The sequence below is a fragment of the Calidris pugnax genome, unplaced genomic scaffold (assembly GCF_001431845.1).
Source record: "Calidris pugnax isolate Ruff unplaced genomic scaffold, ASM143184v1 scaffold23, whole genome shotgun sequence".
In the NCBI taxonomy this organism is placed as follows: Eukaryota; Metazoa; Chordata; class Aves; order Charadriiformes; family Scolopacidae; genus Calidris; species Calidris pugnax.
This window is the reverse complement of record NW_015090772.1, coordinates 3,365,360-3,376,794: the sequence shown is the minus strand read 5'-3', so window position 1 is coordinate 3,376,794 and position 11,435 is coordinate 3,365,360. Positions and strand designations below refer to the sequence as shown.

Here is an 11,435-nt window from a genome sequence, read left to right as displayed (position 1 = left end):
ACCCGCTTTGGCAGGGGGTTGGAGGAGATGATCTCCAGAGGTCCTTTCCAACCCCACAGCATTCTGTGATTCTGTTAATTCATGCTCCTAAATGCCTCTGATACTTCTAATCAATATTCTCTCTGCCAAGCTCTAAGGAAACTACGGGTGTTGAGGGGTAAGAGGCCCAACCATATCTAGGTTCAAAACTGCCCAGCTCTGATGCTCTAAGTTCACGCCTGCTGCTGGTTGTCTTCAGAGCTTTTTTTCGATGGGACCTGCAGAAGTGATAAAATAGCTTCTCACCTTGATATCAGAACTGCTCCAGCTTTCACAGAGGTATTTGCCCCACAAGTCAGACACCAAAGAGAAATGGTATTTGCTGTATTGCCTGGGTGAAGAAGATGGAGGGCAGCAGGAAGGGGAAGAGAGAACAGCCCGATTCTCCTTTAGCCAAGTTTTCACACCCTGCTCGTGCCTTTTTGTTTTAACTCATGACCTACAAGAATATTTTGCTTATATGGTAACTACTTTTGATCCTAAAACTCACTCTGACGTCGATTGTAATGATGAGACTAACAAAGCCCTTTTTTTTAAGGGCCAAGATGGATTCATGGAATTTAACTCTAGGAACACCCACTGTTGTTTTGAAGTTTGGGAACAGACTGGAGCCTCTGGGGAATGTGATTCACTTCTTTCTAAATCCTGTCCTTTTGAAAGAAGCTGTAACGATGGGACAGGAGACCAAAAAAACCCCACCCTTTTTTTCTATTCAGAGTTTGTGTGAGAGAGATGTGTTTGTGGGGTGGGACTCTGGTCACTGGAGGTCTCATTAAGCTAATGGTGGAATTTGGGCAGGGGAGAGGGATGGGGGGACTGTGCAATAGGGTGTTTTCTCCTGGTCAAAACGTCTAATGTGACCAAACGTGGTTCTCCTGGGACACCCTGCATGGTTGTCACCAAACCTCTGCAAGTCCCATAAGCCTTCCGTATGGTTTTTAGCAGAGTGAGTGAGTTTGTTTGAGAAACCCTGCTGGCTTTGCATGGTGCATAGTCTGCAACAGCATCACCAGTACCTACCAGTCTTCTGAACTTTAAGGCATATGTACTTTGACTTACATAGATTCTGCTCAGAAATCTTCTCACCTGGTCCTAGTGGTGTTGGTCATTTACTCTGGCTGGGCAGCCTGGTGCAGAGAAGGGTTCACGATTCCAGCCATCACTTTTCTTGTAGGTCTTTTCTAAATTCCAAAGCTCTCGTGCCCTGAGACCTGCTACAATTCCTACCCTTTTTTGGCAATTTTTATTTTTTTTTTTCTGGGGACAACTCCCCCTAAGCAATATTTTAATTGAAATACGACCTATTCCCCACAGAGCCCTGGGTGACTGAGAGGTGGCTGGGATATTTCAGCAGCTTTTGGCTCTCTCTCTCCTCCTCCTGCACCAAACCAGCAACGGGTTTGCCTTCCTGCAAAGTGTAAATACCCAACTCATCTGCTGTGCCTCACTTCAGCTTTTTGCCTTTTTTGTTTTTTTTTTTTTTTTTTTTCTGGCTGGAGTGTGCTTTGCTACATCTTAAGGAAGGAGGAAATGGAGAATCTAATCATGCTCCAGCTGTGCTTTCCTGGCTGTTCGTAACCATTAAGAATCTTCCAAGCGTCTCGGTTTCCATTCTGCGCCGCTCGGGGCTTTCGCGTTCTCCCCGGAAACTTCATAAAAAGCCAGAAAGGAATCCATTTAAGGGGGGGGATTCACGTTGAAACGCATGGCCCTGTCATCCCAACAAAGCAATCAGCTGTTCCGGAGAGAAGTGATGTCCTTGAAGCCATCTGGCACTCAGAGCAGTTTGCGGGGAGATTTCATAGGAAGGGAGAGATGCTGAGCGAAAAAAAAATAATATAAATCTCCCTGGGCTTCCGCTGCAGTCAACGGGGAGAGAAAATCAGGTTTCTCCCAAGGATAACTGAGCTGGCCTTTGGGACAGGGTGTCCCAGAGGCAACTGAGGAGGACTAGAGGACAGAGAGAGGCGTTTTGAAGTGTCAAAAGTAAAGGGTGTGAATGTCCTCCTCCCGTGGCCCGTGCTGGGGAATAGCTGCAGAGATGGAGGTTGGAGCCCCCGTTCCTTTGCTGAGCTGCAGAGCATCGCTCCTCTCCCCCCAGGCAGCTCCCCCACGGGGTCAAAGCTGTACCTGGGCAGAGGCTTTCACATCAATAGAATGTAAAACTTTAAATAAAACTAGTATGAGGAGCGAGTGAATTGTTTATCACCTCTCTCAAGTGTCCTCCTTTTTTATTATTTTTTTTTTTTTATTCCTCTTCCCCTTCTTTTTATTAAGAGAGCCACTCTCTCCAAGTGGAGCGCCGCGTCTCCGGCCAGATAGTGGGGCATTGGGAACAGGTTCTGCGCACCAGCAAGAAAAGGAAAATGGATTTAAAGCAGTGGATGTTTGGATAAGACTAATTAATAAATCCCAGAAGGGCAAGAACTCACTTGGAGTGAGGTGTATCTACAGCTGGCACCTTGACTGTACGGGGAAAAGGGACCTATAAAAACCTCAATGTCATCCCAGCAGCAGGAGGGGAGACGGACAGCCCTGCGGGGTGCTGGCTGGGGGTTCAACACCCTTTTGTCATTTTCTTTTGGCTGAAGCAGGATCCCTTTAAGACCAATACCTGCTGCCTTTCAGCTGCTGGGGGGACACGGGGTGTGGGCAGGAGCCCAGCCAAAGGGCTGTGAGGTGGTTCCCTTGGTGGCCCGATGCCAGGGGTTAGGAGAAGCCTCAGGGTAAGGCATCAAAATAACACCAAGACCTTTTTCTTCTTCCCTCCAGGCTCTTCACATTGCCCAGCCTCCCCAGATGGCAGGGCTGGGAACGGGCTTCGTTTCATCACTGTTTTCACTTTCGGTCCGTTTGCCAAGTTTTCTCCTAATTGCTTCCTTGCAGAAGGCCTGCAGCAAAAAAAAAAATCCAGCCGTGCTTTCTCCACGTCCCCGGGCTGGGAGCTGGTGCTTTCATGCCACTGTCTCTTGGTCCTGCATGGCAGCCAGGTGGGAACTGCTGCTCTGAAGGAGTTCCCTCTTCAAACAGGAGCCTCTTTTGACTTGACAAGTCCCCAATATTGCTTCAGCAGACCAGCGGGGATGTAGAAGATAGCAACTATTTTGGCTTTGGACTTACCTCCCCACAATTCCCCGCCAGCTGAACTGGTGGCACAGTTGATGGGGAAGCTGCTGAAATGCTGGAATCCATCAGAGCTTGCAACGTTCTCCTGGGGAAGTGCTTCTCCACGGCCTGCTCTCTCACCCAGCATGCAGGAGAGTGTTTCATGGGGGGGATTCGGTGGGAGGGATGAATATATACGAGGTGGTAGCTCACGTCATAAAACTGGTTCAGAAATTCAGCCCATGCTTTTGAGCAGGGGGAGCTGCCCAGTGGCACCGTGGGCTGGGTGACATGGTTCGCTCACGTGGCTTGGTCATGCCAGGGTGGAAGAGGGTATGGCAGCCAGGAACGCGGTGCCCTGGACAACAGCTTTCTCCAAACTCCTTTCGCCGTGACACGTGGCATCATGCACCAGAAGAACATCACCAAGGATCATCACTTCTCCCCGCAGCCACCGCCCAGACCTGCGCCCCTTGGGACCTTAATTCTTCATCTGAAGAGTCAAGATTGAAAAGTGCAGGAAACCAGGGTGGGCTTTATTTTTGGGACCTGCCAACTGGCCCGTGACTTAGTGGCCGGGGGTGCTGTGGCCAGCAGGAGAGTCCCAGCCAGGCTGTGCCCTGTGGTTGCTGCATGTGGGAGTTGAGGTCATGGACAGCTTTCCTCATGGGGGTACGGAGGAGACTGCTTTGCTTTGAATATAGATTTGTGACCTGAACCTAGGGTGTAGAAAACCAGTTGGCTTTGTTTGTAGCCAGTTGCAGAACGTGCTCTCTCCATGTGTTTTACAGAGTCAGAAAAAACTACATACTGACAGGGTCTTCCTCAGACATCAGTCCTTGAAGAAGCAACCATTGAGAAGAGCCAACCCAAGCCCTTTGATCCCTCAGCTTTTCTAAGGAGCTTGGCAGATGGGCTGGAACGCCTTATTGGTCAGTTTGGGTCACTTGACCTTTTCACCCCACCCCACAGGTGCAATCACTCCACGGGATAAAGCACCAATTCAGCTGACCCTGGTCACCACACCAATGAGTGTAAGCAAGAGCCTCTCTCACTGAACAGAAAGTTGGCTTTGCTCCACCCCAAACCAGGACACAGGAGAAGGGAGAAACCATGTCCTGAGATCTGAAACTCTTACCCCCTCTAACTGTGGTGAAGTTCAGGGAAGTTAGATACAGAGGTCCTTAGTTTATGGTAGATGTCCTTCAGGAGGCATAACTCAAGGCTGGTAGGGACAACACTTTGAAGGGAATATGGTGGGAACCAGGTGACCTCACTCTAGCTTATCAAACCCAAGCAAGGAGGTAGAGTGGAGCAGCTCTTTCTCCTTCCCTTTCATTTATTTCTGGCTGTAAAACTTCCCCTGCCACCCGTCCTGGATGCCAAGCAAAGGGGAGAAAACTTCTTCATAATTTAGTGATGGTTTTGATCAGAGTGAGGTTGATGGTTGGACTCGATGATCTGAAAGGGCCCTTCCAACCTGGACAATTCTATGATTCTATGTACTTGCAGAGCACCAAGCAATTTAAATGTATACGGCTTCAAAAAGAAAGCTTTGCTCCAGGCTGCGACAGGGAAACCCATGGCTTCAGAGGCTGCAGGGCAGGGGCAGGGCTGGGTTGGATGAGAGAAAGAAGACTTTGAAGGAATTAGAACAGAGTGCAGTTGGCTGAAAGGAGGACTTCTCCACTGGGGCTAAAGCTGTCACCTCTTTTAAAAGAGAAATCTCCCACACAGAATCACAGAATGGTTAGAGTTGGAAGGGACCTTCAAGATCATCCAGTTCCCACCCCCTGCCCTGGGCAGGGACACCTCCCACCAGACCAGGTTGCTCCAAGCCCCATCCAGCCTGGCCTTGAACCCCTCCAGGGATGGGGCATCCACAGCTTCTCTGGGCAACCTGGGCCAGGCTCTCACCACCCTCACAGCAAAGAATTTCTTTCTGGTATCTCATCTAAATCTCCCCTCTTCCAATTCAAAACCATCACCCCTCGTCCTATGGCTCCACTCCCTGATCAAGAGTCCCTCCCCATCTCTCCTGTAGCCCCTTCAGGTACTGAAAGGCCGCTATAAGGTCTCCCCAGAGCCTTCTCTTCTCCAGGCTGAACAACCCCAGCTCTCTCAGCCTGTCCTCACAGCAGAGGTGCTCCAGCCTTCTGAGCATCTTTGTTGCCCTCCGTTGGACCATCCCTGTGGTGGTCCAACCAGGTGCATCCCACCCATCTCCCGGGGCTGGGTTATTACCTGGCTGGGGTGGAAGCCATCGACCGGTTCGATCAGCTGCCAGGGCTCACCTCCCATCTTGTGCCACTCCTCGGCCGCTGCCAAGAACAACACAAACAGGGGGGGGGTTATCACAGGAGACCACGTAGGCACCCACCCAGACATGTCCCCCCCCTTCCTCACAGCGCCGATGGTATTTTTAAGCACGCAGCGGCTCCGCATGAAGATTATGATAATTCATATAAAGTTGTCAGAGCCAATACCGTGTACAATCCCCTCTCCTCGGGGCAGTATTTAAGCTTTTATTCTTAATTTTTTTTTTCTTTTTTCTCTGCGATGTTTATGCAAGGAAGTGCTTTGAACAGAAACGATCGTCAAACAATCCACTTTCCCTCCCAACTACGATGGATGCTGTAGCAAGTAAGGCTGTAAATTATTTAATACCGAGCTAATACTTTTGCATTTCCCATTTCAGTTGCATCTTCAGCAGTCCAAAAAGATAGAAAGAACAAAAAAAGAGATAAAGAAAACAGTACTTTCTAGAGAAAGAGATGGTAAAACAATATTCGCATGGGCTAATGTCTGCAGGACTCGACTGTCATTTTCAGTTACTTCTCTTCTGAGTGGTGTTTTTCAACCCCAACACAATAACCTTTTGAATTACATAAGCATGACATTCAGCGCAAACGATGCTGTGCCGCAAGCCCCAGAGCCATTAGAGAAGCAAAAAGCTTTCTCTCTTCAAAAGGGCTGTGGAGTGATCAAACACGGGGCCAGCGGATACGGCATTAACAGACTGTAAATTCAATAATTTCTTTTATAATGACAGATTACGAATTCTTAATAGCCTTATGCAAGCAGCCTAGCAGGAGGAAAATATCCATTCAGGCACCACGGTTTCGATCTGGACTCACTGCTCTTTGTTGGACCCTGGCTATTGTGTCAAAAAAAACGATGTCTGGGTCCCCAAACTAGCTCTGAATTGTGATATTCCACTGGAGAAACCTACTTGAGGTGCTTCAGTCACCACCCGAAGGAACCTTTTTCAAGATGCTGGAGCTTTGTTTCAAATTTGTATGTTGGGCTCAACATACATTCCCCTTAGATTACACCACAGGGTGCACCTATAGATGCACAGAGTGGCCTTGCCTGTGTCCTTATATACGATGTTATATGTTGACTGTGTGTGTTGTGTTTCACTTTGTAGAGGGACTACTCTTCCACCGTCAGAAACAGCAGAGGAGTAAGTAAAATAAGTGAGGTTTGTGTGTAACTATGGTTTGTATGTATAAGGTTTGCATAACATAGGTGAATTTAGACCATTATGCTTGACCTCCAAAAATCCTCAAGCAGTTGAACAAATATCCACCAAATGACTACGTCCAGAATTTGTCTTAAAAGTGCCTACTGCCCTGGCTAGACTGGACTCCTCTCCAACACCAAGGAAAAGCCAAACCAACCAATCCCTACCCCCCTATTGCAGTGCTTCTCACAGGAACCACTAAATTCTTCAGCCAAAGGCAACATCTGAGCTTGAACGTCCATCAAAATCTAAGATAAATGTTATTATACCCGAATTTTACTCCGAGAAAGCTGGGAGTAAGTGTGTATCTATATATATATATATGCCCAGGCCAGCCTGAAATCAATGTGCTCATCACAGCGTGCAACCACTGCTAAATATTTGATGTCTGGAGAGTTTCGGGGAGGATTTTGGCTTGCTACAGAAAAGGGGCCAGGGAAAGTAGGTCAGCAGCCTCTGCTGGCTTTCGGGCACGCTCTGGAGCTGACAGCTTTCCCAAAGGCAACCTGGAATCCTCGGCTCCGGGACCGCAGGAAACTTTGCAAAGTGTCTTTTCAGAGCCCATGTTTCGTACGTGCACGCATGATTTTGTTTACCTCATTTATTTAATGCCATGTAATCAAGAACAGCAAATTATATTAAGATGTTTCTTCTCGTGAAAGCAAATAAATTACCTGAAGTTACTCATTTAACTTATTAAAAGTAATTTGCCTACCCAGTAGGTAGCTCGTTCCAAATCCTAATGACTTGTTAAATATTAAGTAGCTGAGGCAAAAGCCATAAAGAGACTTGGACATCCTCAGCCTCTGTGCCACAATAGTGAACTGGACAGTGGACTATTTCTCTGAGAGTTTTGGCCAGAAAAACTCCTTTTCCCATCTTCCCTTCTTTACCTCCTCCGTAGGGTCTGCAGGAGACCCAGACCCAGCCTCCTGAGTGGGCTCAGGTAGGATAAAATAAGTTTGTGATTTTTTGATAGGATTTGGCTGCAAAATGAGATTTTTAAATTATTTTTTTTTTTGCAATAATCTTAGGTGCCTCGGCAGCTTCGTGCTTCCAAGGAGAGCCAGGCCCTGATGGGGAGAGGTGTTAGAGATGTACACTTGGAAGTGTTGCCAGGGTGCTTCTGTCCCTTCATGCTTCTGGTTTGAGCTGTCTGCATGCTGGGATTTAAAATACAGCCCCCAGACAAAATTATTGAGGAAAGACCAACATGGAACTACCTCTCTATGCACAGAAATGCAGATCAGTGGGGTTTTTTCCAATTATTACATACTGCTTTTGGAATATAAAAATTCATCCTACTGGGGAGGGTCCCCAGGTTGCCAGGGCTGGAGCTCCTGCCCCAAGAATGGAGGCTGAGGGACAGGAATGGTCCACCCTGGGGAATAGCCTATGGGAAGAGGATGAGGAGGGGGCCAGTCTCTTCACAGCAGTGCATAGTGGGAGGGGGAGAGACAAGGGCATAAGTCAAAACATGGGAGGTTCAGGCTGGATACAGTGAAAAAGCTGCATTCCCATGGCAATCTAACTACTTGAATACATTGCCCACAATCCCTCACCTCATGCTGATCCTTTTTTTTTAAAAAGAAAGAGTTGAGCATGTTTCTCTTTGCGATGGAGCTAGGCTTTACCTAATGTCACTTAAGGTCACAGAAGGATGAGTTCTGTAAGCTTTTCAAGTTGAAAGTTAGTATGTAGGGGCTTAAGGAAGCACAGGAAAGAAGCCAGTTCTTCCTGGGAGAGGTGCTTCTGCTTTTGAAAACTGTGAGTTAGGAGAGGGTGGCTGTGTTATTCAGGAAGGAAAGCTAGCTGAGAAAAGTTCTCCTTCCTAAGGCACGGCTCATCCCGGAGGAGGCAGCAGGAAGGCCAGTCAGTGATGTCATGAAGCTCATGAAGACCACCTTCACCATTGCAGACAGGCCATCTCCAGCTTAGACGACCAGCAATAGAAGCAGTGATCAAAAATAAACCCGAATCTTATGGACCAAGGTAGGTTTGAGATTTCTTTTTTTCCTTCATCAGCCCAAGAAGTTGCAGTGCACAAGCAGGAGGCATTTTTAGCAGATGCTCATCTGCTGTCCCTCTTGCCTTGCCACCAACACCCCCTGCCATTTAAACACAAACGGCCAGTGTGGTGCACACAGGGGGTGTGGGTGTGGGAAGCCAGGAACAGCAAGGGGGTTTCGGTCCCCAGGCTGGTGGTGGGTCTTGTCTCATCAGAAGTTCATGGTTACCCCAACCAGGGAAGTTGGGAGATGGCATTAAGGATCCCCTCCTCGGCCCCAGCCCTGCCAGCAGCATCAACTGGGCTGGCTGCCCGTGCTGCCCTTCTCCCAGTACAGAGCTAAAATAGGATGAGCATATTATCAGCCCAGCACCTGACTTAAATGCTTTGTGAGAAAGACAGGAAAAAAGCAACTTACTTTGTCTCAGTGGGAAATCCATGTAGAAAACATCAAAGTTGGCAAATTTCTCAGACGAGGCTATTTCTTTCAGCACATTGGAAAGTTGCAAAGCTCTCTGCAAAAATGAAGTGATTTAACGACGCTTTGCGTGGATTCAGCTTCTGTCCCTGCTGTGGGGTCAGGAATCTGAGAGCTAATGCTGCCCTTCTCACTGGGGGAAAGGGGAGATGGGATTCTTCATCACACATCCACTTGCACCACCAGCCCTTGGGCTCCCCAGCTCCCCATGGGATGCACTACACTGTTCTACTGAGGCTTCAAATGATGTACTAACTTTAATACAGCTTGTAGTTGTTTTATTGGAGACCTCTTTTAGCAGTGTCTCTATGCCTATGCAAATATTCTGAATTTCTCCATTTCGGAGGCCTCTTGATGAGCGAGAGCCTGCTCCTTTCCATTCCTCTTAAAGAAAACTCGAACTTTTAGTACAGGACAAATGTTCTCCTTTCCCATCAGCCTTGTTGTGAGTGCTAATGCCTATCCAGGCAGACCAAATTCTGCTCTTACTTTCAGCAGAGTAAATTACCTCCATTGAGCATCTACGTAACCAATACACCCAGTGTGATTTCTACAGCCGGGACAGAGATCAGGAGCTCCTAAATATTTAAATCGTGAGGTTTGGATAATAACATAGACAATTAGTTTCAGACAGGGGCTCAGAAAAAAGATTAATTCGTGCCCTGCAGATACATGAATTGTTCATGGACGGAAGTTACACGTACTGTATGCTCTGTGTTGTTGGTACAAATACATAAGCCGCGATCCCTCAAAGATTTAAGGATGTGTTTAATTCCCTTTTCTGAAGTCGCAAGGGACAGGGCATAAAATGAAACACATATGTAAGCCTTGGTGAAATTAAGGCCATATTTGGGGTTTAGTGAATGCAAACATTAATTCAACTACACACAGAGATGACACTTTTGATGATATTTGGCTACTGGCTCTATTGCATGGCTGCAGGGGGGGTGCTGGGATTAAAAATCAGCTTGTTCTGGAAGGGAATAAGTGGCTGATATTACGTGGTATTTACTTCTGCAGCCAGATTTTTAGGGTGAGTTTTAAGACATCTCTGTCCTGTCTGTTCCAATTCCTGCGCCGAGCCTGGATGCTCCTCGGTCACACCAGCTGGTGATTAAGTCCACGGAAATGTGTCTGAGGAAGATTAGCACAAATCCCAAATGAAGACAGGGTAAGGCTCTTGCTCTTGGGGCCCTGCTCCTGCTGCCAGAGCAATCCATGCAGTTGGCTTTTCACGCCCACAGCTATTTGATTCACAAGCCATTTCTTTCTTCATCAGGGATGTTTTCCCCTTAAAGAAGAGGAACCTGGACAGTTTTGTCTCAGGGAGATCGCGCCCCTTGAAAATAAGTTTGGGCAGCTGAGAGGTTGGAAAGGGAATACATTAACAAATCCCTTAACCATGCTGCCTCCTGGAGCCTGAGAGACATTTAGAAGGATGGATACACATCTTTCCACATCTTTTTCCCTGTCTTTGGGAGAAAAAAAAGTGTGTTGACAAGCCTTTGAGGTATTAGGCTTATATCCTCAGGGACAGGGTGAACTGGGAGAGGGTCTGTGCAAGAGGAGGGTCTCGTGCAGCCTCGTGGAGACTTACCTCCGAGGTCAAATTCCTGAGGGTCTCGTTGGAAGTCAGCCAGCCGCTGCAAGGGCTCACCTGGGCAGGACCAAGGGAGCAGAGCATCAACAGGGGGCCGAGAAGAAAGGGGGGGCTCCTAAGCTACAGCCAGAGACCTTACCTGGAGGCAGTCGAGGAAAGAATAAAGTTGACTGTAGGTGACGTCCCTGTTCAGCTGCCCTGAAACACACAGAGAGGGAACCTTCATGTGCCTGGTGGCCAAAAATGTACCGACTCAAAGGGTAGTGATTAATGGAGCAGGTTCAAGTTGGAAGCCTGTAACCAGTGGTGTCCCCCAGGGGTCAATACTTGGTCCAGTGCTGTTTAACATATTCATCAGTGACCTGGACGAGGGGACAGAGTGTATCCTCAGCAAGTTTGCTGATGATACTGAACTGGGAGGGGTGGCTGACACCCCGGAGGGCTGTGCTGCCATCCAGCGAGATCTGGACAGGCTGGAGGGCTGGGCAAGGAAGAACCTCATGAGGTTCAACAGGGAAAAGTGTAGGGTCCTGCACCTGGGGAAGAAGAATGTCAGGTACCAATACAGGTTAGGGGTGGACCTGCTGGAGACAACTTCTAAAGAGAAAGATCTAGGGGTCCTGGTGGACAGCAAAATGACAATGAGTAAACAGTGTGCTCTTGTGGCCAGGAAGGCCAA

General features: G+C 48.0%; 1 protein-coding gene across 4 annotated transcripts in view; it reads right to left on the bottom strand.

Annotated features, from left to right (window-relative positions):
• Positions 1-11,435, bottom strand: part of AOAH (acyloxyacyl hydrolase) — a 109,234-nt gene that overhangs the window by 2,185 nt on the left and 95,614 nt on the right. For all 4 annotated transcript variants that reach the window (XM_014942427.1, XM_014942446.1, XM_014942420.1 and 1 more), the window contains exons 21-24: positions 10,896-10,954; positions 10,754-10,813; positions 9,097-9,193; positions 5,389-5,465 (exon numbers count right to left, since the gene is read on the bottom strand). In XM_014942427.1, the coding sequence (XP_014797913.1) occupies positions 5,389-5,465; positions 9,097-9,193; positions 10,754-10,813; positions 10,896-10,954 (293 nt within the window). The remainder of the gene's footprint in view (positions 1-5,388; positions 5,466-9,096; positions 9,194-10,753; positions 10,814-10,895; positions 10,955-11,435) is intronic.